At 43.5% G+C, this 27,960-nt stretch overlaps 2 protein-coding genes across 5 annotated transcripts in view; one reads left to right on the top strand and one right to left on the bottom strand.

Moving 5' to 3' along the window:
• chd1l (chromodomain helicase DNA binding protein 1-like) overlaps window positions 1–27,960 on the top strand; it is a 120,698-nt gene that overhangs the window by 24,436 nt on the left and 68,302 nt on the right. The window lies entirely within an intron of this gene.
• On the bottom strand, window positions 268–26,478 carry mapda (N6-Methyl-AMP deaminase). Of its 4 annotated transcripts, none has more exons than XM_078232870.1 (11): window positions 26,113–26,408; window positions 24,346–24,510; window positions 19,634–19,764; window positions 17,958–18,018; window positions 17,154–17,241; window positions 12,994–13,075; window positions 8,880–9,006; window positions 8,118–8,198; window positions 7,729–7,867; window positions 5,259–5,359; window positions 268–2,471 (listed from the first exon to the last, which is right to left on the bottom strand). In XM_078232870.1, exons 2-11 carry the CDS (start codon window positions 24,391–24,393, stop codon window positions 2,274–2,276), a joined length of 1,056 nt encoding a protein of 351 aa, XP_078088996.1. In that variant the 5' UTR covers window positions 24,394–24,510; window positions 26,113–26,408; the 3' UTR covers window positions 268–2,273. The 4 variants fall into 4 exon arrangements, with proteins under 4 accessions (XP_078088996.1, XP_078088995.1, XP_078088993.1 ...); XM_078232869.1 differs by having other exon boundaries at window positions 271–2,471; window positions 26,401–26,478; XM_078232867.1 differs by having other exon boundaries at window positions 277–2,471; window positions 26,280–26,353.

Genomic DNA, 27,960 nt, shown 5'->3' with positions numbered 1-27,960 from the left:
TTTCAAATACTCCAGAAGCCTGTTCACCATGTTCTTTCTCCTTTGCAAAAAATCAAGGATTGTCTAAGCAGATGTAAAGAAACCCCCTCAAGAACCCCAAATTCTTGGTTTAGAACAATAATTTAAACCTGGGTGTGCTGATGTGTAATTAGGCCATTTCTGTCACTACTGACAAGTCAGATTCACTAGTATGAAAATCACCATTGATTGCCTTGTTGGTATACCTTTGGTGCATTTTTTATAGTAAAAGTACATATGAAAACAATGGAAGAACATGCTCACGGTTTTTTATTCACAATATAAGCATTATTCTCAAAATACATATTTGATTTTGATTTAATTTATTGTCACATGTATTAGCATACAGTGAAAAGTATTGTTTCTTGCGTGCTATACAGACAAAACATACTGTTCATAGCGAAGGAAATGAGAGAGTGCAGAATGTAGTGTTACAGTCATAGCTAGGGTGTAGAGAAAGATCAACTTAATGCAAGGTAGGTCCATTCAAAAATCTGATGGCAGCAGGGAAGAAGCTGTTCTTGAGTCGGTTGGTACGTTGATACTTTTGTATCCTTTTCCCGCCGGAAGAAGGTGGAAGAATGTCCAGGGTGGGTGGGTCCTTAATTATGCTGGCTGCTTTGCCGAGGCAGCGGGAAATGTAGACAGAGTCAATGGATCGGAGGCTGGTTTGCGTGATGGATTGGGCAACATTCACGATCTTTTGTAATTTCTTGCGGTTTTGGACAGAGCAGGAGCTCTGTCCAAAATACAACCAGAAAGAATGCTTTTTATGGTGCATCTGTAAAAGTTGATGAGAGTCGTAGCTGATATACTGAGTTTCCTTAGTCTTCTGAGAAAGTAGAGGCTTTGGTGTGTTTTCTTAACGATTACATATTCATTTAATTGTTTTGGGATGAAAGCACCTTTTTATTTCCTTAATCTGTGAACATTTTGATTGCTAAGTTCAGTGAATGTACTACCAAAGGGGAAAGTCACTGGTTAAAAGAGATTGCTATTTCCTTGATCGAAAATAGGTCAGTTGCAAGTTTGAAGTAGATTACCTTCCTGACTCTCAGCTTGATCAGCAAAATAGGTCTTATTTTTCAAGGAAATTTTCAGACTATAAAAATGCAGTATATTTCATGTACAGATAATTTAGTTTTGTCTGGTTGTGAAGCATTGGGATGGAACGCAGCTCCATAGGTAATGTGCCTCAGTCAATAAAGCTCCTGTAAAGACAGCATTCTGGTTTTTCACTAAGTAATATGTGTGCACCCTCAGGAGCAGATGGAATCCATCCATGCCCTCAGGCTAAAAAGCATGAAATTGCTTTCTCCATTGCGGAGGATGGTGAAGAGCACGAGAGACTAAGTGTTGTTTTGAAAATAATCAGAATATATTTGGAGTATTGCGTGCAGTTCTGGTCACCACACTACCAGAAGAATGTGGAAGCTTTGGAGAGAGGGCAAAGAAGGTACACCAGGATGTTGACTGGTCTCGAGGGCGTGGGTTCTGAGGAGAGGTTGAATAAACTAGGATTGTTTTCACTAGAAAGACAGAGGTTGAGGGAAGACCTGATAGCGGTCTACAAAATTATGGGAGGCATAGACAGGGTGGATAGTCAGCGGCTTTTTCCCCAGGGTGGAAGTGTAAATTACAAGGGGGCACAGGTTCACAGTGAGAGGGGGAAAGTTTAAGGGAGACGTGTGGGGGAAGTTTTTCACGCAGAGAGTGGTGGGTGCCTGGAATGCGCTGTCAGAGCAGGTGGTGGAAGCAGGCAAATTAGCAACATTTAAGAGGCATCTACTTGACTACATGAATAGGGAGGGAATAGAGGGATACAGACGGAGAAGGTTTTTTTTAGTTTAGTTAGGGCATCATGATTGGCACGGGCTTGAGGGTGGAAGGTGCTGTTCCTGTGTTGTACTTTTCTTTGTTCATAGCTGCATTTTGTTGTTTCCAAAAGGAACGTAGCAATAAGACAAAAGTATTATGCAAAATAGACTTTTTTTTCCATTGTTAGACATTGTAAACCTGCTCCTTTAGATGATGAGCAGAAACGCATTCTATATATTTTTTTCTGATTTTGAAGCATCTATTGAATATTAGTAATATGGAAGACAAATAAGACAACAGCTCATTTGGGAGAATCACTTTGGTATTACTTAGAATTGCAGATTTGTTACATTAGAAACCAGGAAACAGGTTCCAAGAGTAATCATCAGTTAAAGGAAAATGGGACCAAGATCACTGTCCATGTCACATGATCGTTGTTAATCTTCATTAAATAGTCCTGGTTTCAGGTCGTTCCACCGCCTCTTCAAGTCAGATTTTACACTCTCTGGAGCAAAGATGTGGTTAATACTCTGATAAGAGAGCTCCCATATATGAGCTTTAGAAAGGTTAAATGTTGTCTCTGCTATCTGATATTCCTGGGACAAGTTGCTAGCAAAAACACCTTTCCCATCAGTCTGGAGAAGGAAAAGATCAGCAACAATTAGTTTTGTATCTGAACAAAAATACACATCTTTCTGGTTTGATACATTTTATCAATTTAAATGCCTAATTTTGTTAGTTATTAGATTAGTATATATGCATTTGTTCTCATTTGCTTTCTGATATAATCTATAACAACACAATAAACTGGACTGATATAATGGCTACTGCAGACGAGTTGAAAATAGATATTTAATAGAGATGGAGGCCAGATTTATAAGCAGCAATTAAGGGGATGCTTACAGTAAGTATTTGTTTCAACGCTGATATTAAATCATTAACAGGCACATCTGGTCAGCACAGTAGTTAGCACTGCTGTCTCAGAGCGCCAGGGACCCGGCTTCGATTCCCAGCTTGAGTCACTGTGCGGAGTTTGCACGTTCTCCCTGTGTCTGTGTGACTTTCCTCCGAGTGCTCCAGTTTCCTCCCACAGTCCAAAGATGTGTGGATTAGGTTGATTGACCATTCAACATTGCTCCTTAGTGTCAGGGGGATTAGCAGGGTAAATACATGGGGTTACAGGGATAGGGCCTGGGTGGGATTGTTGTCGGTGCATGCTCAATGGACCAAATGGCCTCCTTCTGCATTGTAGGGATTCTATGATTCTATCTTGTCCATTTAATATTTCTACTCCCCCTATAGTTCGCCATAGTCCCAGATGACCATAGGCTGCTCTCCCCTTTGAGGGAGAGAGTTGACTGGTGATGATTTAACCTGAGGATCACCAAATCTCAGGTGAGGGGCAAAGTTGAGAAGGCAGGTCTTCGTGAATAACCTGTCGGTATGGGAATTGAACCTGCGCTGTTGGCATGGCTGATATGATTGTTTGGAACACTCATTAAAGCAAAACTTCTCAAAATGAAAAGCATTTTATTCAGCCTATCAGAGTTACATCAGCAGATATACTAATCATTATAAACCCAAAACAGTATAGTTATTCACCATCACATCACCAAAATATAATACTTCCATACAAAAGATTCCCAGCCAAAATATTTTTGTATTATCAGTTGAGTAAGCACGTGCTCACATTGTGCTGGTCAATATTGTTAGAATACCAGATCAAAAACCCCAAGGTATATTTTGAAGTCAGACTAGGCCCCAACAATTTGCTATTTTGGCATTAATGTGAGGATATGATGTTTCACTCCAGGCACTATTCTGCTGACACACTAAGAAGCTTTTATCAAAACAAATTTTATTTAACAACACAGTTTAACCATAACAAATGAATTAGCTTAACATTTAAAAATTGAACAATACTTAAACATGTCAAGATACAATTCTTAACTGCTAATGTATTGAGTTCCAATTCGTCAATATTCTTCTTATAGATTTAAACCTCTCTTGAAAATTAGTTAGCAAAACACAGGCATGCTTGCTTATCTCAGGTTAACAGTCCTAGAGCTTTCAGAACACCTCTTGAGGGGGAGAGACAGAGGGACACCTATTCTTCTGGCAGTACAAACAGCAACTGATTGTACTTTAAAAATAAAATTGAAACAATATTTTTTCCTTGCAAGCCTAGCTCCTCCCATTAAGCACGTGACTCTGTCTGTGTCAATCAACCTAATCAAAATGGTACACTGAAACCCCGAGGGAAGACCCACGTAAACCCAAATGCATTAGCTCTGCTTAAAACAGTCACTTCAGTTCTAAAATGAGTACTTATCCTGAGCTCCTATTTAACAAGTTAAAGGTTTTGCTAGACAAATTGGCACTCTGCTAAACAGATCTGAATTCTAAACATACCCCTTACAAGAAACATGATATACAGATATTTTTAAAAGGCACAGTATCATCACCATGTTTATTATTATCACAAATTTTCTTATATTACAAATAATGGCTATACTTCAAATATACTTAATTAGAATGTTCTGAGGTTTTGAAAAATTATAAGAGCACATTTTTCTCCCCTTTGCTCTAGGCAGACATGCAAAATCAGGCAGAAATGCAACTAGGATGCAGCATAGTCCTGGTTCATTTATGCTGTAACTGGCAAGCCAGATGTTGAATTGAGCAGTTTCTGGAATGCAGAGGTCACTGTTAATAACCAATTACTGGGAGAAGTTTCACCTCATGTGACCAATGTCAAGTGTGGGGCAGTTGGCGAGGATGATGACATTTCCAGGAAACAGATTGACCAGAGTTGGCAACCCTACAGAAGTTATGCCAAGCCTTTCTAAAATACTGTTGGGCTCCAGCTGGAATATTGTAGTCACTTCCAGGCACATACACTTGGAAGAATGTCAAGGCCTTGGAGAGAATGCTGGTGAGGTTTAGAAGGGTATCAGGGATGAAATACTTAGCTATGTGGCAAGTCTAGAGAGGCCGGTGTTGTTCTCTTTAGAACTGAAAAGGTTAGGGGGAGATTTAACTGGGACAACCAAAATCAGTAAATGGGAGAAAATGTTTCCAGCGGAATAACTGTCAGAAATAAGAGGATGCAGATTTAAAGTAATTATCTAATGATATTTATAGACAAATTTCTGAATTTGATCAGCCCACAGGATGGAGAGAGTTGAAAGACAGGGGGCAGCAACTACTCACGCATGATCTATTAGTCCAAAATTATTAGTAGTCTTGTGTTGTGAGCTATGTAGGTCAGTGGAGTCAGAGAAAGAACTTCATTCCATTGATAGTGTGCAAACCCATTAAAGTCTTTTACAAAAGTTGAATGTCTATGTTAATTTTATATTTCAGTAAGTATCTCAGTACTTACTCTACTTTAGTAGCAGAAAATAATAATGGAGACTTACACAAATCACAGAAGAGTGTCCACGATCGTACCAGTATTTGAAATGGTGTTGGTCATACGAAGAAACGGTTTGACCTTTGACATTTGATGTCAAACAAAGCTCTGGAAAATAGATGATTTAAATTGGTCAGAACCATCCACAATTTTTTTTCCTTTTATTCTAATTGTGCAAACATATTTTTTTTAAGACAAGGATTTCACTCATTAGACAAGTTACAAAGTGAATTAGACATTTTCTCCCGTTTCATTTTCTGTCTTTCAGGCAGTTCAGTGCAGTATTGAGGGAGGGCCTGTCATTCAAATGATCCATTTAACCAAGGCCCCATTTGCCTTCGAAATGAAAACAATCCCAGATTAGATCCTTGCATTCTTCTTTTATTTATTCATGGTACTTGGGCATTTCTGGCAAGTCCAGAATTTATTTCCCATCGCTAATTGCCCATGGGAAGGTGGAGGGAGCTGCCTCTTGAACTGCTGCCCTCCTTGTGTTGTGGGTAAGGGAGGGAGTTCCAGAATTTTGACCCAGTGACAGTGAAGGAACGATGAAACATTTCCAAGTCAGAATAGTGTGTCACTCGGAGGGGACCTTGCAGGTGGCAGTGTTCCCATGCACCCGTTGCCCTTATTGTTCTAGGTGGTAGAGGTCAAGAGTTTGAAAAGTCCTGCCGAAGTAGCTTTGGCGAGTTGGAGAATGAATGTTTAAGTTGGTGGATGTGATGCCGATCAAGTGTGCCACTTTGTCCTGGATAGTGTATAGCTTCTTGAGTGTTGTTGGAGCAGCACTCATCTAGGCAAGTGGGAAATATTCTGTTATATACTGACTTGTGCAGTGTTGATGGTGGACAAAAGGTGAGTTTTTTGCCAATTAATTCCCAGTCTTTCACCTGCTCTTGGAGCCATAGTATTAATATGGTTGATCTAATTTAATATTTTCTCACTGGTATCCCTCAGGAGGTTGATGGTGGGGGATTCAAAGATGGTAATGCTGGTGAATGCCAAAGGGAGATGGTTAAAGATTTTTTTTGTTTGGAGGTGGACATTGCCTGACACTTGTGTGGCGTGAATGTTTCTTAACATTCAGTACCACCAGAAATATTGGGCGGAATTTTATGAGAAAAATACAGTGTCCAGTTAATGTGAAAATGGGAGAGTTGCAGGTCTGTTTTTTAGATGTGTTTTTACTTCCCATCTTACGCACGTAGTGCTTGAAAAAAATGGGCTAGATTGTTTTGCGCTACTACAGGCAGTGGGCGGGGCCACACTTGCCAGCCAGCTTGATCAAGCTGCAGAGGGAGCTATTGCACATGTGCAGATCTCTGTGCGTATACATGTGCAATTCCTACAGCAGAGGCCTGACAAAGTGAGATCTATCAGGCCTCTGCTGCTGCAGCCAGCCTCAACTCAGCACCCCTCCCCCACAATCGCAGGGGCGGATCGCGAACCACACACTGCCCGAAAATATAGCCTCTGCCCACCACCCCTCGCCACCCGGATGGATCGCGCCCCCGCCGCAGGCAGAGTGGCAGCAGGCTCCCCTCCCCCCCAGTGATTGCAGTTGCAGAGTGCGCAGCAGGCCTCCCCCCCCCCGATCGGGCCGCCCCACCCTGGCCCTGACCCCTCCAGGCCTCACCCCCGGGCAGTGCCAAGGTGCCAGGCACCCCTCCCCTTGCCCTTGATCTTCCCGGCGGGCCTCAATGCCCTCCGGTCCTACCAGCAAGGGCAACATGACTGTTCCCTAATCATGGAGAGCAGGTGTTTTCCTTGCCAGAGAGAACCTCTCCCAGCGAGGCAGCAATGGCAAGTGACCCTGGATGATTGAGTGCCAGGCTTGCTAAACAGATGTAAATGCTGCTTTAAATAAATTCAAATAATATATTCAGCCTCTCACCGAAATGGATGAGAGGCTGTCCACACTGGAAATCTAGCGCCATTAAGATCGCGAGAGCTGAGAAATTGGACGCGACTTTACCTGCTCGCTCCACCCGTCGTGGGCAGGGCGAACCGGTAAAATAGCGGCCATGCAGTGTAACCAGAAATATTTTGAGCACACACAAGTAATTTGTGGACTCAGCACTCAACTGTTTGGACAATACAATAAATCAAGAAGGTGTGGACTCGTGAACATTTAACTTCTTATTGTGGGGCACAATATTTTCATGAGTAAAATAACATCTATTACTGCTTAATAATGTTTTATCACTGTTTTATGCTTCAGGCAAATATTATGAATTTATGATATTTTCCAGTCACGTGGGTGAGGTTTTCTTAGTCGTTCCATAATCCAGAAAATTTCAAAATCCGGAAATGACATGGTACCGAGCATTCTGCACTGGAGAGGTTACAGTGTTTCATACCCCAGGTTTCCCGAAAAAAAATGCATATTATTTCCTTTAATAAGAAATATTAAAGATATCAATATGCAATCTGTACATCCTTTGCATGTCTCAAAAGAAGAATATACATCTCATTACCGATGGGTATTTGATTTTTGCTAATGATGTCAACCAGATATTCTGAACCTCCAACTTCAGGGTGAAGGAATGTGCCATGGCCAATCCTGTCCGGGGGAAGACCAAGAAACAATTCCAATTCTTCATTTTGATTGGGAATCTTAACAAAAGATGATTAAAAATAGTTTGTTAATACTTTGTGATGTAACATTTTTAAGTGCATTTATGATGAGCCAAATTTTTAATCTGTATTTAAAATGTTTCAGATCTATTTGATCACACTTATAATATTAATTCAACTATGATATGCATAAATAAAATCATAGATTATAGTTTCAACAATAATCGTGCATATTCAATTTTAGAATACATCCAAAGTCAGTACTGCTCCAAATTTACAAACTCTTTACCTCAGCCATATGCACAGCAAGCTTAAGTCCTATATTTCGAGCTGCATGAAGTGGGGCAATAAAATTCTTGCCATGTTCTACCTGAAAAATGAAACCAAAAACTGTTGATAATCCTCCACTGTGCCAGTGAAGCCAATGCATCACTGTAAGATAAACAGTCTTTGAGTCACTTACGTTTGCAGTTTTCAGCAGTTTATTGGAGGCAAGGTCATTTATCCATATGCATCCACTGATCTGACGTTATACCTCTCTAAATATTGATTGCTAATCATAGAATCCCTACAGTACAGAAAGAGGCCATTTGGTCCATTGAGTCTGCATCAATCACAATCCCACCCAGGCCCTAGCCCCATAACCCCACTTATTTACCCTGCTCACCCCCTGACACTAAGGGGCAATTTAGCATAGCCTATCAACCTAACACTCACATCTTTGGACTGTGGGAGGAAACTTCATGCTTCTTCACAATTTGTGGACTCAAACGCATCGTAACAAATGTAGAGTTACAGAATGTTCACCCAAGCTTAAAATAGCCTTTACAAAAGTTACTCCATCATTTACTGAGCATATAAAGTTTGAATAACTAAAATCTATGCAAAATATACAAATGTTGCAGTCAAATTATGACACCTGTGTATAAGTCTATGTAAGTGATTAGATAAGTGAATGTTAGAAGACACCAAGAAAATTATTGAGTAAAGATATTGCACCCTGCATTTCTGATTTGGGGTTGACACAGCTCACGAGAAATAAATTACTCACTGCAGGATCCCCACTTAGATCCACACCAACTACCAGTCCATCAGCGGATGCAAAGAATTCTTCTGCAAGTTTTACAGTTTCCATTGCAACAATAGGCCCACCTCTTCTATCTATGGATAACAGAAATCTAGGGAAATAAAAATGAATATTGCTAGATTGATGTTTTTCTCACATTTTAAGAACATTAATTTACAACAACTTATATTTATATTGTGCCTTTGCTGTAGCGAAACAACATAAGGTGCTTCACAGGAGCATTATGATCATATGGAAAAGGAGCAGGAGTATATGGCACAGGAAGCCTGGTCTGCTATTCACCAAGATCGTGGCTGGCCCAAGAGTGGCCTTAACTCCACTTTCTGTCCATCCCCCTTCACTTCATTGTAGATCAAAAATCCCTGTAACTCAGCCTTGAACATAATCAGTGAATCAGCCTCCAGCTCTCTTGAGAAGCAAATTCTAAAGATTAATGATCCTTTGAGAGAAGAAATTCTTCCTTATCGCCCATCTTAAATGGGAGGCCCCTTATTTTTAAGCTATGCTCTCTTGTTCTAGCTTTCCTCATGGGAGAAGCATCCTCCCAGCATCTATTCTGTCAAGCCCCTTTAGAATCCTATGTTTCAATAAGGTGACCTCTTGTTCTTCTAAACTCTACTGAGTTTAAGCCCAACCATCTTGACCTTTCCTCATCATCCTAGGAATCAGTCAAGTGAAACTTCTCTTCCAAAGCATATGTATCATTCCTTTAGAAAGAAGACCAAAAATGTACACAGTACATTTGTTGGTGAGGACTCTCCAGTGCCATGTACAGTTGTAGCAGACTTCCCTACTTTTATACTCCATCCCCCTTGCAGTAAAGGCATTTCATTTGCCTTCCTGCATGTTATCTTTTTGTGATTCATGTACAATGCCACTCTGGTCCCTCTGTACTGCAGAATTCTGCATTTAAATAAAATTCTACTGTTCTATTCTTCAAGTCAAAGTGGGCAACCTCAAATTTTCCCAGATTATATTCCATCTGCCAAATTTTTGCCCACTTGCTTAACATATCTATATCCCTTTGCATCCTCACAACTTGCTATCCTATCTTTGCAAACTTGTCTACAATACAGTTGATCCCATCATCCAAATCATTGACATAGATTGTAAATGAGTAAGGCCTCAGCACTGATCTCTGTGGCACTCCACTCATTACAGTTTGCCTACCTGAAAATGATCAGTTTAACTAAACTCACCATTTCCTGTTAGTTAGCCAATCCTTTATCCATGCTAATATATCATCCTCAAAACTGGCAACTTACTGAATGCCTTACGAAAATCCAAATACACATCTACCGGTTCCCCTTTATCCACACTTATATCCTCAAAGAACTATAATAATTTTGTTAAACATGATTTCCCTTTCACAAAACCATGTTAATCCTGCCTGATTGATTTATAAAAGTTCTGTAATTATCTCTTTAATAATGGATTCTGGCATTTTCCCCAATGACAGATGTGACACTAATTGGCCTATAGTTTTCTGCTTTCTGTTTCCCTCCTTGACTAGAGGTGTTACATTTGCAGTTTCCCAATCTGTTGGAACCTTTCCAAAATTTATGGAATTTTGTAAGATTATGATCAATTCACCCACTGAACTACTCAATGTGATATTAGGTCAGATGAACAAAAGCTTGGTTGAAGAGGTAAGCTTTAAGGGGCCTCTCAGAGGAGGAAAGTGAAAGTAAAATGAAGAGGTGTAGGGAGAAAATTTCAGAGCTTAGGGCAGTAGTTTTCAAACTGTGGGTTGTGAAACAGCATTTCGGTTCGCTTTGTTCCCCTCCTCCGAGCCAGCAATCACAACTCTGGTGAACAGACTCTGGAGGGACAGCACTGTACCCACTAAATTAGTGCAGCCAAACAGCAACGGGGTGGACCATGAGCCTAAAAACACCCTTTAACCTTAGGATACACTTGAATCATAGAATCCCTACAGCGCAGAAGGAGGCCATTCGGCCCATCAGGTCTGCACCGACCACAATCCTGCCCAGGCCCTATCACCTTAAGCCCACACATTTACCCTGCTCATCCCCTGACACTAGGGTCAATTTAGCATTGCCAATCAACCTAACTCGTACATCTTTGGGAGGAAACCGGAGCACCCGGAGGAAACCCATGCAGGCACGGAGAGAATGTGCAAACTCCACACAAACAGTGACCTGAGGTCGGAATTGAACCCGGGTTCCTGGCGCTGTGAGGCAGCAGTGTGAACCACTGTGCCACCGTGCCGCCACAGTTAGTGCTGTATGGGCCCAGGTTATGTGCTGATTTGTTGCAGGCAAGTGTAACTCAGTCACTTGAGTGTGAATGTAAATGGGAGGTCATGTGGCGGAGCCAGGAAGGTGTGTGGCGGCTTCAAGCTTTCTTACATTTTTCTCTTGCCTGTCTGCTGTATCCTAGGCTGGTGTCTCTACTTCACAGACACCTGCAACTAAACCAAATGAGCAGGCGGAGGGATGTAGGGGTATTGGAAGTGGAACATACCACTGTGTGTGTGTGTAGGAGGAGATGGTAGAAGAGTGTTTGATTACTGAGTGTGTGCGTGCGTGCATGGTGCTGTAAGATTCTGAGGGGTTTTCACAGGGTGGATGTGGAGAGGATGTTTCCTCTTGCAGGAGATTCTAGAACTAGGGGGTCACTGTTTTACCGTTAAAGAGTTGAGGAGAATTTTTTTCTTTGAGAATCGTGAGGCTTTTGTTTTTCAAAAAGTGGCGGAAACAGATAGATAGAATCTTGATAAGCCAGGGGTGAAAGGTTATTGGGGTGGATGGGAAGGTAGAGTTGAGGTTACAAACAGGTCAGCCATAATCTTATTGAATGGTGAGCAGGTTCAAGGACCAAGTGATCTTCTCCTGCTCCTACCTCTTATATGAATCGTCTATATCATCTTACTATCTATCTTTTGCTTTTAAAACTAATATTTAGAAAGATCGAAGTAAAGTAATATAGAGTAATTTTGCAAGTAATTCCCATCAAAAGAAATAGAAATGAAGCAAAAAAAGTGTGCTTATGACAGATAATTGAGAACTAGGCTGAATATAGAAAGACCAGAGGGGGATTGAGAAAGCAAATAATAGAAGTAAAATATGAGACTAGACTGACAGCTAACATAAAAGAAAATCCAAACATCTTCGATAGGCATATAAAAATGAAAAAGGTTGGTAAGAGGAGAAATGGGGATGATTAAGGACCAAAAAGGACCTCCACAAGGAGGCAGGCTGAGGTACTTAATGAATTTGTTTTCACCAAGAAACAAGATGCTCCAAAGTCACGTTGAAAAGAGGCAGGTTCAGACAGTTTAAGGGCTTAACATTTATAAGAGATAGAATTGGATATGCTGTCCATACTTAAAGTTGAGAAGGCACCCAGCCTAGATGAGATGCATCCAAAGATACTGAAAGAAGTGAGAGTGGACATTGTGGAGGCACAGACCACAATTTTCCAATCATCCTTAGATTCAGGGTTGGTGCCAGAGGACTTGGGAATTGCAAATGTTACATCCTTCTTCACAAAAGATAAGCCCAGCAACTAGAGACCAGTCAGTTTAACCTCGCTGGTGGGAAAGCTTATAGAAATGATAACTCAGAACAAAATTAATTGCTTAGCCCTGTCCATCACTTGCTGCTAATGCTGTTTTTCCATGCAAGTAGACCTGTGTTGTAGCTTCCCCAGGTTGACGACTAATCCTGAAAGACATGCTGGTTCGGTGCATTGACCCGAACAGGTGCCAGAGTGTGGCGACTAGGGGAATTTCACATTAACTTCATTGCAGCGTTAATGTAAGCCTTACTTGTGACTAATAAATAAATTTTAATTTTTTAACCATTCTATAATAAAGATACTTCTCACAATAAATATGCCTCTATTTAACCTAAGCATGCACCTATTTGTACCTTTAAGGCCATCACTCTAATATGACTCTGGAAGTGGGATAAAGTTAATTCAACACAATTCAATTTTAGCAGTTAACCATTATGAATTACAATACATCACAATACATACCACACTGCTATCTCAAAATACCCATGAACGAAACAACAGCGGGCAACAGATGAGAGTTTAAAAGTTCACATACTTTACATCGATGTCCACACCCTCTTGTTTACATTGTTTTATGGCTTCAAGTATCGCCTCGACATAGGACTTCTTAGTCATTCCTGTATCAAGCAATAAACCACGAAGATTGTTAACTATTCAACCTGCTTTTGTGAAATTAATCAACAACAGTAAACCAATACTTTGCTTAAATTTTGTATTTGCAAGCAAGTAAACTCAGTTTGGCAAACTAACTCAGGTTACCATTTTTGTGTTCAGCCTTCCTCGGATGAAGCCAAATTCACATTCTGTCGCAATGCCTTTTTTGACAAGATTTTGATAAAAATATTTTTTTTGGCATACTTATCATTGAATGATCACATCTCGATCAAGCATGACTTGATTTGCAGTTCCGAACAATGGTATACCTAAAACTGTGGCCCTTTTGGCATGGGTAAGGCTGACTCACTCTTTAAGCATTCTGTTTTGCACTTTCGTAAATAAGATAGCCTTATTTTGTTTTTCTCAATGTCTCTAGATCGTTATTTAATTATTAACGAGTTTAATAACAGGCAGCATCACCTATGATTATTTAAAGACGGCATGGTGGCACAGTGGTTAGCATTGCTGCCTCTCAGCGCCAGAGACCCAGGTTCAATTCCCGGCTCGGGTCACTGTCTGTGGGGAGTCCACACGTTCTCCCTGTGTTTGCGCGGGTTTTCTCCAGGTGCTCCGGTTTCCTCCCACAGTCCGAAAGGCGTGCTGGTTAGGTGCACTGGCCATGCTAAATTGCCCCTCAGTGTACCCGAAAAGGGGCTGGAATCATACAGTGCAAAAGAGGCCTTTCGGCCCATCGAGTCCGCACCTACGCATTAGAAACACCTGAACTCCCACCTAATCTCATTTGTCAGCACCTGGCTCATAGCCCTGAATGTTATGATGTGCCAAGTGCTCATCCAGATACTTTTTAAAGGATGTGAGGCAACCCATCTCTAACACCTTTCCAGACAGCACATTCCAGAGTGTCACCACCCTCTGGGTAAAAAGATTTTTCCTCACATCCCCCCACTAAACCTCCTGCCCCTCACCTTGAACCAATGTTCCCTCAATACTGACCCTTCAACTAAGGGGGACTGCTGCTCCTTATCCACTCTGTCCATGCCCCTCATAATCTTGTACCTAAGAAAATATATTGCAAAGGAACTTTGTGGTGACTAGGGGGATTTCACAGTGCTTCATTGCAGTGTTAATGTAAGCCTACGTGTGACACGAATAAATAAACAAAAAATGTTTCAGAGACAGGTGGAATGTGCAAGGGCACTCAACTAACAATTTAGATTTAATCTTCTTGAGTACATTTATGTACTGTTTCTTTATTTTACTGGGGTCAGCATTCTAAATTTTAACTCTTTTCACATGTGCTACCTAATAATAGACCAATAAACAAAGTTTGGTTTCCCACTGCTTGTCTTCCCTCAGATAAGCTTTAATAGTCTGAAAGATGTGCTGGTTATGTTCATTGACCCGAACAGGCGCCAGAGTGTGGCGACTAGGGGAATTTCACAGTAACTTCATTGCCATGTTAATGTAAGCCTTACTTGTGACTAATAAATAAATTTTAACTTAACTTTAACATCTTGCTCTCCATCTTGTCTCCAACCTCCACCCTGGGCCCACTGCCACATTCGTCAGGCAGTCCCCTAACAATCTGTACCTTTGTTCTGCCATTCATACATTCCTATCACTTAATGGACACTTTTTGCACCTTTGTCAGCCTTTATCATCACCATTTACATTCCCTTTGTCCAATTACACCCCCGCCTCCTCATCCTCATAGTATAAATCTTGTCCGATTTTCCTTCTCTTTAGTTCCAAAGAAGGATCATCCAGACTTGAAACACTGGTTCTATTCTCTCACTGCAGATGCTGTCAGACCTGCAGAGTTTCTCCAGCATTTTCTGTTTTTGTTCCAGATAACAGCTTCTGCAGTATTTTGCTTTAAGCTTTAAAATGTTGCAGCATTCTCCACAGTCATCTTTCAGTAGTGCATTGCCCAACAGTGGCATATATATGGTACCAATATCAGAGAACCAGTGAAACATCCTCTGGGGTGCATTATTACACTGAACCCAACAACTCTGTTCAGGATAGAGGCAAAATGGCAGCTGAGAATGCTTTAATCTAATTTCCAGGCAAATATTTTTATTCCCTAATATTTGATGACCTTTAAAATTTTCTTAATTGTACTATCAATATTAGCCATTTTGTCAGAGCAAAAGAAGAACCAGTTTTCAGAAATATTGGTCTGGATTTTTAGGAGGGTAAAAGTTAGGATGTAGCCCACATCTGCTTAACTGGTTCACCTTGAAACCATTTAACATTTAAGGTTGGCAGGCGCTGGTGAGGTGGGGGGGGAGGGGCAGGGGAGAATGGGGCAGCAGTGTGTAGTGTAGGAGGGGGAATATAGGAATGCAAAGACTAGCGGGGTGGAGGCCTTCGATGGTCACAAGGAGCTGGTAAAGGAGCCCCCTCTGACCGGCCACCAGTCCAACCAGTGAAACTTCCACACTTAGCATGAGCCTCTCCTGCCACAGGTAAAATCCCCTTTCTTGGCATTAATTGACCACTTAAGAGCCTCATTTGGCCGACCAGCTGGCAGGCCTCCCACTGTTTCTCGTGCTGCTGGTAAAATTAGGGCAGGAGTGGGCAGGTAGCTGACAGGAATGTGACAGGTGTTGTGAGACTTCTTACTAGGAATGTGACTGGCATGGCACCCAATTTTACGGTCCCTTCCTGTCAACCCAATCTAGCGCATTATCCTAAGAACTAAAATATGGAAACAAAAGGAGAGACTGGCTATGAATCAAGAACAATTTGTACAGGAAATTCAAGTTTATCCTGCATCTTATTTTACTTTCTGGCATTCACTGTCAAGATTAAAAGATCAAGTTATTCAAACAGTCCACAAGCTTGTCTTCCATAACATTACACATCTTTACCAAAGAAAATTAAAATGGAGTCATAAGTGGGTAACATTAAAAGAAATTTATATAGTCAACTGAATTACTGCAAGAATGGTTGACAAATAGTAGAATTTCTGTTACTATTATAACATCAGTGTCATATGTTTGTTCCTTACAATAGATATATATCCATAAATAAATTGGTTTTATGTTCAATTTAACCATTTCTCTTTGGATCAAGGCAAAATGGTTGAGCAAATTATTTGTTGCAGTTCAAACGGGAAATTGTAAGTGAGGAAGAGTTGTAAGACCAAAATGTGATAGTGTCACCCCTTGGCTTCATACTCAGTTTAAAGTCAGTTTTTTAAAAGCCTAAATGTGAAATGCATGGGACAGTGTGGAATACTTTTAAACTTCAATTTTAATATTTGTATTTACGGACAATCAGCCTGTCTCCTCTCATTAAAATTTGCTTGGGATTGAAGCACTATGTATATTTATGTATTCAGATAAATCCATTATCTATGAGCAGATAATAATACAAGAGCTGATATTATGGGGGTAGATATTCAGCTTACTACTAAGGTGTTGTGAATCAACCACTCCTTATACAAATTACAAAATTTTAATTTCAATGGAAGTAATAATTGAGTGATTTCAAGGGCAGGTTACCCATCCCCAAATGCAGTTTAACACAGCAAGTTAAAAATCTGTCATACTAACTCCGTAACAATCTTTTGTCGTAACCATTTTTATACATTTGTTTTATACATTTAAGGTTGGGATGGACACATTTTTGGTCTCTGATTTAATGGATATGAGGAGTGGCTGGGAAAATGGAGTAGAAGCCCAAGATCAGTCATGATTGTATTGAATGGTGGATAAGGCTCATTGAGCCTTTTTTTTGTGGTCTTGTTTCTTTTTGGTGCTAGCATATGTGCAGTGGCTTCATTTTAAATGTTTAATTGTGGTGTGTTGCTTTGATAGATAAGGGAGTTAAGGGTTAAGGGGGGGCAGACAGGAGACCAGTTCAGTCATAATCTTATTAAAAAGTAGAGCAAGCTGGAGGGGCTGAATGGCCTACTTCTGTTCCTAAGTCCCATTTTCCTGTGTCAGCAATATATGTGTGTCATGTTAATAGCATCACCAAAGGGCTTTTCCCCACTAAAATATAGTACAGATTCTAATAATTGATCTCAGCTAATTTTGCTGTGTTCATATAATCGCGTAATACTACCTGTGGAGCTCTCCTCTCGTGGTGTGCTCCGCAGCTCAAGATATTTCACCCCATCAGCTGCAAATTCTTTGATGACCTCTTTTGCCACCTGAATGGAAAATGTACACATCACATTACAAACATACATTCTTGGGTTACTGCTGTTTGCATTCATCACCTCAATAACATCATTCTAGGGCTGCAATTGGGATCTGCTCCACCAGTACCTCCAGTGCAACATAGTAGGCAGTGTGGAGCCTTTGTTCTTGATGTTCTGCCATCATGTGGAAAAACAGCAGTGTTTTCTTTTGAGGGTCACAGAACAAACTGCTGCTATTGAAAAATTAAATGACAGAACTTACATTTGAGGTGCACAGAAATGTTATAAATTGCGCTATACTTGCTTGCAGTCAGCAGGCAACACTTTTAGGGGATTTTCACAGTACCTTCATTGCCATGTTAGTATAAACCTAATAAATAAAATAAAACTTAAAAACTTGTGAGGGTGCCTTTATATTTCTCTAAAAGGTGCTTTCACCTTTGAAATAGTGGAAGTTCAAAATGATGGAATGTTTGTCAGTGATTTCTGCATGTGGGCAATCCATCAACATGCGATTGACTTCAAAATTGGCTAGGCCTTCTGGTCACATGATTGGGTGGCTAGAATTACTGCACCGTCATTGGGCTCCTCATCACCACTCCCTGGGAATCACTATCTCAGTGACTCAAAAAAATAAAATCATGTTTGGTATCAAGAACTAGGAGGACTAATATAAATCTAATTTGGAATTCAGTTTGTACTGAGAAATTTAAAATGTTATTTACCATGAAAATGTGTTCAACGCGGTCAGTTAGTTGATGAATTACTTTAAACATCTCAAAGCATCTGTGAAAGCAAAAAAATGCAATGTAACTGAAAGATAAAATGAGCAAACTTGATATTTGCAGCAATTTTGATTTTGCCCATGGGGTACATTACCCTTAGGGGTTTGCGTCAGTTTCTACTCCATAGCAACAATGAATTTGTATAGCAGAATTAAAATTTGTTGTCACGTGGGACTCCAACCACTACTGTTAACAAGTTTGAGAGCTTCACATCAGTACTAAGGTTGCAGATATGTGCATACTTAAACTTAAACTTGATTTTGTTTGTCATTTTCTTTGGCAATTATTAAACTTCATGCACTCTGTATTTTTGAAGGAAATATCTAAGTACATTGAACAGAATTTCATTCGTGGGACATATGCATCGCTGGCTGGGCCAGCATTTATTGCCCATCCCTAGTTGCCCTTGGGAGGGCAGTTGTGAGTCAACCACATTGCTGTGGCTCTGGAGTCACACGTAGGCCAGATGGGGAAAGGACGGCAGATTTCCTTCCCTAAAGGACATTAGTGAACCAGATGGGTTTTTCCGATAGTCGACAATGGTTTTGTGGTCATCAGTAGATTCTTAATTCCAGATATTTTTTATTGAATTCAAATTCCACTATCTGCCGTGGCGGGATTCGAACTGGGTCCCCCAGAAAAATAGCCGAGTTTCTGGATAATACCACTCGGTCATCGCCTCCCATGGAAATGTAATTGTATGTACTAATTCAGACACTTTACATGTTATCTAATCAAAATTGAGTACGGGGTAGCACTATGCCAATGTAAAAGTAATTTGTAAAGATGCTCAAGGCAATGCATTACTAAATCATTTGACACACATGAAAATACAAATTTCTTTATAGTGAATTCCCAATCATATCCAAGTTACTGAAGAGAAGTATGCGAGAGAAGTAAGATATTTCCTTATAGTGAAATAAAGGAATGTCAACCTGGTTGGTCTCTTGCATCTCCACGAAGTTGGTTATAAATCAGTTTAGGTACAAGAATAGTGCCATGCAACATAAAAGGAGTTTCCTCTGCTGTTTTAGATCACTGCATTGTGTAATATGGTACTAAGAAATATAGGTAAGAAGACCTCGGGGATCTGTTGGGACAGTGTTGTAGACTAATGTTGCCCCACCACCAAATATAGCAAATTCTATTCAGGAAAATGGTGGCACAGTGGTTAGCACTGCTGCCTCACAGCGCCAGAGACCCGGGTTCGATTCCCGGTTTGGGTCAGTGTCTGTGTGGAGTTTGCACATTCTCCCCGTGTCTGCGTGGGTTTCCTCCAGTCCAAAGATGTGCAGGCTAGGTGGATTGGCCACGCTAATTGTCCCTTAGTGTCAGGGGGGGGAAACTGTGGTTGGTGCAGACTTGATGGGCCGAATGGCCTCCTTCTGCACTGTAGGATTCTATGATCTATGAAAAATGTTAGTAAAGCAAAATGACACTTAAGGCATAGTTTTACCTGCAAAACCTTAAAAATTTGTATTGTAACATTTTTCTGACTGCATTTACAGGTATAACAACCACCTCATTAGGTTATCAAATATGACTTATTTTCTGAAAGGAAATTAGATTAAGCTGTTAACATTTATGATCTCAAGCTCAACGTCATGGATACACACTCTTCTAATGTCCTTTTTTGGCCTTTTCTGATTACGGTCATGTTATGCTGAATGTTGAGATGTGGTTTCTGCAGCATCAGCTTCTCCATCGTACTGTTGCTGATCGAGGCATTAAGATGAGCATGGAGTTCCTAAAGGGGAACACAAGAGTTTTAGTACTTTTTTTTACAATGTTTGTTGCATTTACAAACATAGAAACTAGAAGCAGGAGTAGGCCATTTGACCCTTTGAGCTTGAAGTCCTGTTCCAGCACAGCTCTTGACACTAAATAGCATCTTATTAGATTTTAGTTTATCTAACAGTCTAAGTCATATAGTTTCTTTTTAACATTTAAAGGAACTGGTTAACTCCCCATTGCTGTTATCTTGTAAGAATGTGAAGATTTACAGACTTGTGTCTCACTTGGCGCACCAGCAACAAAAATGAATGAACAGACATGAAAATATATAACATAAATATGGATCTGAAATATGTTTTCCAACCTTATACCTCTGCCAGAATCATACTCAAACCTTAATACTACTGTCACCACACATTATTGATCTATTAACAAACAAGTGCCTGGTTGTTAATTAACCTTCATAATCTGTACTATCTAGTTTCTGGTTATCATATTTTCATTTCCATAATTATTCCATATGTCCAGAGTAAATCTACTATGTTTAATTAGTCTGATTTAGAAGTGGTATTGTCAACAATTATATTATTGCTTCAGATTTAATTTTCTTTTTCAATGAAAAATTGGTTAAGTAATCAGTTGGAAACTTAAGCTGTAGGCAGCTCCAGTTGCTACATGTGCCAGCATAATTTTATTTTTAAGAACGGACCAGCAACATTAGAATTTTAAGCAGATAGCAGGGCTTAGCCTCATTCCCTTTTTAAAAACTGTTTGACTTATGATTACAGTTTGATCATAAACTATTGGTTTTCGCATGGCAACTTTAGCCAAGGACCAAGACTCTCTGCTCAGCATCAGTTTCAGCTGGTAGCCACACAAAACTACAAGACCATAAAAGTGCTGCCTCAGCAAAGCCAAAGTTTGACCCAAACAGTTAAACACTCAGTTGTAACACAGCAGTGACCCTGCCCCGAAGAGTGAGTCAAGACGGGCTGACTAAGAGTCATTGCAGCCCAGTTAATTAAATAGTGTGGGAGTGGTGGAAATGCTGGCAAAGATGACAGCTTGAGGGTGTAAATGAAATGTAATTGAGCAACAGCACGCAGAGAGGCTAACAGGATATGGAAATATTAGGTCAACTATAAGCTTGGTCACAGAGGTAGGTTCTAAGCTGTTTCCAAAAAGAGGAAAGAGGTTGAAAGGCAGAGAGAGGGAATTCCAGAGCTCAGGGACCAAAAGAGAAAACAATGCTGGAAAATCTCAGCAGGTCTGGCAGCATCTGTAAGGAGAGAAAACAGCTGACGTTTCAAGTCCAGATGACCCTTTGTCAAAGCTAAAAGGCATAGAAAGTGGGAGATACTGCATCCGCTGTAATTTGCTTTTATCCAGACTCAGGGCCTTGGCTGGTGAAGACACAGTTACCACAGTGGAAGGATTAAAATCAGAGATGTGCAACAGTATTGAAGGAGCATGGATATCTCAGAAAGACTATTGGATGAGAAGAGGTTACAGATATAGGGGGAAGGTGAGGCCACAGTTGGATTTGAAAACAAGGATGAGAATTTTAAAATCGATGTGCATAGACTAGTTACGGCCAACGAGTGCAGAGGTGATCGGTGAACCGGATTTGGAGCAAGTAAAGACATGCAGCAGTGTTTTGGATGGTCTTCAGGTGGAGGGTAGGAAAGTAGTCAGGAATCCATTGGAATAGTCAAGTCTAGAGGTAACAAAGACATGAATGTGAGTTCCAAGAGCAGTTGAGCTGAGGTGTGCCAGTGTTACCGTTATGGTGCTGGTAAAAGGCCGTCTTAGTGATGGCACCTATGTGGACGTAAGCTCATCTCATGGTCAAATATCGTAGGATTGCGAACAGTCATCAGTTGCCAACAAGAGTAATGGAGTCGGTGAAAATAATTTATGTTGAAGACTGATTTGGTTTTGCTCTTATAATTTAGCTGGAGGGAATTTCTGCTCAAGCACAGGATGAAGCCAGAAGGAGAAATCTGTAAATAAGGAAAATATAAAGGAGTAAAAACTGTGAAAGGAAACAGAAGTAAGCAGCAGAAGAGGGAAATGAGCTGGAGAAACTGGCATTTTCCAGAGAGGCAGAAATAGACTATGAGGGCGCTGAGGAGAACGTAGCAATGGACAAACCCAAAGAGAGAACACAACTATTTGAACAATTTACCAATTCAGGGGAATTGTCTAATAAATATAAGAAGGAGAAGTAATGTTGAACATTGAAATAGAAGTTGTTGCAACTACAACAAAAGGCATGTGTCGGTTCTCTGAAAACATGCAAAGCATGAGAAGGGAGAGATCATTATCAAATGTTAGAAGGCATTGATGGATTCATCTTGGAAGAAACCCAAATGGATAAACTGAATGGATTGCAAAAAGCAGAGCAATGGTTGAAGAGTTAAATTTGCACATACTGAGAATGAGAATCAGAAAACAAGAAGAACATAGTTACTGCTACTGTTAGAGTCATAGAGGTTTACAGCATGGAAACAGGCCTTTTTAAAAAAAAACCCCAAGCTAGTCCCAATTGCCTGGGATATGGGCCAAACGTGAGCAATTGGGACTAGCTTAGGGGTTTAAAAAAAAGGGCGGCATAGACAAGTTGGGCCGAAGGGTCTGTTTCCATGCTGTAAACCTCTATGACTCTAACAGTTTAATCATCGGATGCAAATAAATCAGCTCTCAATTGAGTGAGAGACTGGGAAGGCAAGAGTTGGGCAATAGAGCTAAGTTGGAACAAATTTGAAAACAGGCTGAAGACTGCATTCTCTGCAGAGAACTCTCTTAACAAAGAGGAGTCACTTAAAATTGTCAGTTCATCTAAGGGTACTTCAGATGAATATCAAGATAAAGAAGAGTTATTTTTAAAAAAACAATTGCAGGAGATGGAGATGGAAATGGCTGAAACTGAAACTGGTGGAGTTGGAGTGCAAAATACACGTTGAGGAGAAAGTAGATTAATTAAATAAGGAACTGCTCAGGTCCAAGCAGAAGACGAAAGGAAGGAATTGGAAAATGAGGCCACCCAGTTGAAGAGTTGTGCTGGAGAGAACAAGACAAAGCAGCAATTCAGGCAGAGAAGGAATCTGAGATTACATGCCAAAACAAGATTGCTGAAATAGTCACACTAATAGAAATGCACAAGAAAAAACATGACAACGTGATCGATAGAAAAGAGACTGAATAAAATGCCGGAGAGAAGAAAAAACTTCATCACACGGCCTAAGTACTAGATATAGAGTACCATGACCATTCCTTCAGTAAACCAAGTTTGTGAATGAGCTGTCATAACATAAGACTTGTTGTATTGTGATTTGCATTGTAAAGTGCTTGACAGAGAAAAGGATCAACGAAGGATTGCAGAGTGAAGTATGTAGTCTTTGGTCAGCGCACAGTCTAGGACAGAACTTGGAAAGCAGAAAGCCTGATTGGAAGAATCCCATGCAAAATTATATTTGGAACTGTACACAGTTTAAGCTTTCCAGAAGAGGTTATGTTAAATGCAAGCCTCAAAATCGCTGCATTGAACAATCATTACATGTATTTACACCCTCGCCATGACTGTAACACCTACATTCTGCACTCTCTCGTTTTCTCTCTGAACGGTATGCTCAGACTGTATGGCACGCAAGAAACAATACTTTTCACTGTATACTAATACATGTGACAATAATAAATCAAATCAAATGTCTAACTTGAGCATTTATTTAGAAAATGGGTTTGAGTAAATCAATTTTGAAGATCATATTAAAAAAGATTAAAGGGGGAGGAATGTAGTGATTGTGGTATCTGTCTCTCAGGTATACAGTAGAACAGTGTCACCTGACGTGAGGGACCAAAGGGAACTCAGAGTGAGTGATCATCCCAGAGGATGAAGGCCTTTCTGGGGCAGAATACATCTGGAAGCCATGTAGTAAGCGTGTAAAGACTGGAGCAGTTGGTTAGACTGCTCACGCACCCCTGTACTCAGTTTCTCTTCATCAATAAATACCTTTCGTTTCTAACAAAGCCTGAAATCGCTTGGCGACATCTGAGTGGAGATGTTGGTGTTGGACTGGGTGGGCACAGTAAGAAGTTTCACTACGTAACAGGAACTTGTCAATGTTTTAGGTTTTGTGCAACACTTTTGGGCAGCACCGTGGCACAGTGGTTAGCACTACTGCCTCACAGCACCAGGGACCTGGGTTCAATTCCTGGTTTGGGTCACTGTGCGGAATCTGCTCGTTCTCCGTGTCTGCGTGGGTTTCCTCCGGGTGCTCCCATTTCCTACCTCCGAAAGACATGGTGGCAGGGTGGCACAGTGGTTAACACCAGGGTCCCAGGTTCCATTCCAGCCTCGGGTCATTGTTTGTGTGGAGTTTGCACATTCTCCCTGTGTCTGCGTGGGTTTCCTCCGGGTGCTTTGGTTTCCTCCCACATCCTCCAAAGATGTGCAGGTTAGGTTGATTGGCCATGTCCCTCAGTGTACCCGAACAGGCGCTGGAGTGTGCCGACTAGGGGGTTTTGACAGTAACTTCATTGCAGTGTTAATGTAAGCCTACTTGTGACACTAATAAATAAACTTTAAACTTACAACTTTAGGCAAAGCTTGATGAAAGTTAATTGTTGTCTCTGCAGTCATATTATCAGGAATTTTGCCGTAAAGATTAATCTGGTCAGTGTTAAATGTTGTTTTGTAGCCACTTGCACTCCTTTTAGGAAGACCAATTTTGTGGAACTGAAGGCTGTTTAGTCTGATCTAGAAAACAAATTAAACATTTGCAGATGAAGGCAAATAGTGGTTCATTGTCTCATTCCAAAATAAGACTGGGAGGAATAGTAAGGGGGGGGAAGGGTGGGAGAAGAGGGGGGGCATGGAGAGCACAGGGTTGGCAGAGGGGAGGAGAGCTGGGCAACAGGGTGGGGGAGCTGGGCAACAGGGTGGGGGGAGGCGGGGAGGGGGGTGCGGGGTGGGGGAGCGGGGTGGGGGGGCGGGGGTAGCGGGGTGGGGGGGCGGGGGTAGCGGGGTGGGGGGGCGGGGGTAGCGGGGTGGGGGGGCGGGGGTAGCGGGGTGGGGGAGCAGGGTGGGGCAGGGGAGCCGGGGGGGCGGGGTAGCGGGGGCGGGGTAGCGGGGGCGGGGTAGCGGGGGGGGGGAGCGGGGTGGGGGGAGCGGGGTGGGGGAGCGGGGTGGGGGAGCGGGGTGGGGGGGCGGGGTGGGGGGAGCGGGGTGGGGGAGCGGGGTGGGGTAGCGGGGGGAGCGGGGTGGGGGGAGCGGGGTGGGGGGGGGCGGGGGAGCGGGGTGGGGGGGGGCGGGGGAGCGGGGTGGGGGGGGGCGGGGGAGCGGGGTGGGGGGGGGCGGGGGAGCGGGGTGGGGGGGGGCGGGGGAGCGGGGTGGGGGGGGGCGGGGGAGCGGGGTGGGGGGGGGCGGGGGAGCGGGGTGGGGGGGGCGGGGTGGGGGGGGGGCGGGGGAGCGGGGTGGGGGGGGGCGGGGGAGCGGGGTGGGGGGGGGCGGGGGAGCGGGGTGGGGGGGGGCGGGGGAGCGGGGTGGGGGGGGCGGGGGAGCGGGGCGGGGGAGCGGGGCGGGGGAGCGGGGGCGGGGGAGCGGGGTGGGGGGCGGGGGAGCGGGGTGGGGGGCGGGGGAGCGGGGCGGGGGGCGGGGGAGCGGGGCGGGGGGGCGGGGGAGCGGGGCGGGGGGGCGGGGGAGCGGGGCGGGGGGGGGCGGGGGAGCGGGGCGGGGGGGGGCGGGGGAGCGGGGCGGGGGGGGGCGGGGGAGCGGGGCGGGGGGAGCGGGGCGGGGGGGCGGGGGAGCGGGGCGGGGGGGCGGGGGAGCGGGGGGGGGGGGGGGGGGGCGGGGGGCGGGGGAGCGGGGTGGGGGGGGCGGGGTGGGGGGCGGGGGAGCGGGGTGGGGGGGCGGGGGAGCGGGGTGGGGGGGGCGGGGGAGCGGGGTGGGGGGGGCGGGGTGGGGGGAGCGGGGCGGGGTGGGGGGAGCGGGGTGGGGGGGCGGGGGAGCGGGGTGGGGGGGCGGGGGAGGGGGTGGGGGGGGCGGGGGAGCGGGGTGGGGGGGGCGGGGGAGCGGGGTGGGGGGGCGGGGGAGCGGGGTGGGGGGGCGGGGTGGTGGGGCAGATGGGGGGAGGGGGGCAGAGAGGGCAGGGGGGAGGAGGAGCGCGGGAGGGTGGCAGGGGGGAGTGGGGTGAGGCGGTGGAGAGCTGGGCAGTGTAGAGGGTAGGAGCTGGTGTAGGGGGTGGGTGGGGGGGGGGCGTTGGGAGTTGTGGGGGGTGGGGTAACAGCTGGGGGTGCGGGGGGGGGGGGGGGGGAGCGGGATTGTGCATTTGGTTTGCCATTTCTTGTATTCTTTGCCCACTGTGAATTGAAATCCAGGCGGCACAATGGCTGGCACGTGTGTTGGTGGTCGGGGAGGCGGTGTGATTAAACGCTGTGTAAAGTTCTCATTTCCGCCCTCACTCCCCCAGCAGCTGCCGAGCTATAAAGTCATAACCATGTCCCCGGCCGCAGCCACACGCCAGCAACCTGCCGCAACATTCACAGCCGATTCTTATATTTCCCAGCCCGGGACCGGCAAAGGTTAAACATTTCCAGGTGAATCTTTTCCCGAGGCCGCGATGCAGAATTGCAAATGCGTGCAGCTTACCCTAATCCGGAAGTCCAATGCTGACAGGCAGAGGTTGCTGATCCTGCCCTCCCTCTGCAGCACCCTCACTGTGCTGGTGCACTCAATCCCTACCTCAGTGACATTTACACCACCTCACCACCACCTAAGCTTCTTGCTAACTACTAGGTTTTGTTCTTCACAAATTGCTGCATCTCACCACTGGCTTATTGAAAATTAGAAGTTGTAAAATAATCCACATAATACTATGTTTAGAACATAGAACATAGAAAAGCTACAGCACAAACAGGCCCTTCGGCCCGCAAGTTGCGCCGAACATGTCCCTACCTACTAGGCTTACCTATAACCCTCTATCTTACTAACTTCCATGAACTTATCCAAAAGTCTCTTAAAAGACCCTATCGAATCCGCCTCCACCACCACTACTGGCAGCCGATTCCACGCACCCACCACCCTCTGAGTGGAAAACTTACCCCTAACATTTCCTCTGTACCTACTCCCCAGCACCCTAAACCTGTGACCTCATGTGGCAACCATTTCAGCCCTGGGTAAAAGCCTCTGAAAATCCACTCTATCAATACCTCGCAACATCTTATACACCTCTATCAGGTCACCTCATCCTTCGCTTCTCCAAGGAGAAAAGACCTAGCTTTCTCAACCTATCTTCATGAGGCATGCCACCTCATCCAGGCAACATTCTTGTAAATCTCCTCTGCACCCTTTCTATGGCTTCCACATCCTTTCTGTAATGAGGCGATCAGAACTGGGCACAGTACTCCAGGTGGGATCTGACCAGGGTCCTATACAGCTGCAGCATTATCTCCCGATTTCTAAACTCAATTCCTCTATTGATGAAGGCCAGTATTCCATACACCTTCTTAACCACAGCCTCTACCTGCGATGCTGCTTTGAGCGTCCTATGAACCCGGACCTCAAGATTCTTCTGATCTTCCACACTGCCAAGCGTCTTACCCTTAATATTATATTCTTTCATCCTATTCGACCTGCCAAAATGAACCACCACACACTTATCTGGGTTGAAGTCCATCTGCCACTTCTCCGCCCAGTTTTGCATCTTATCTATGTCTCGTTGCAACTGCTGACATCCCTCTACACTATCCACAACACCACCAACCTTTGTGTCATCAGCAAACTTGCCAACCCATCCTTCCACTTCCTCATCCAGGTCATTTATAAAAATCACAAAGAACAAGGGTCCTAGAACAGATCCCTGGGGCACTCCACTGGTGACCGACCTCCATGTTGAAAAAGACCCATCTACAACCATTCTTTGCCTTCTGAAAAAGACCCATCTACAACCATTCTTTGCCTTCTGTGGGCAAGCCAGTTCTGAATCCACAAGGAAATGTCCCCTTGTATCCCATGCCCCTTCATTTTCTCAATAAGCCTTGCATGGGGCACCTTATCAAACGCCTTGCTGAAATCTATATAAACTACATCTACCGCCCTTCCCTCGTCTATGTGTCTAGTTACATCTTCAAAAAATTCAATTAGGCTCGTAAGGCATGATCATGACCCTTGTTTTCAAATCCCTTCATCATAGAATCCCTACAGTGCAGA

This window comes from Mustelus asterias, chromosome 17, assembly GCF_964213995.1.
Source record: "Mustelus asterias chromosome 17, sMusAst1.hap1.1, whole genome shotgun sequence".
Classification (NCBI taxonomy): Eukaryota; Metazoa; Chordata; class Chondrichthyes; order Carcharhiniformes; family Triakidae; genus Mustelus; species Mustelus asterias.
The sequence above is the reverse complement of the archived record's forward strand: the minus strand, read 5'-3'. Positions and strand labels throughout refer to the sequence as shown.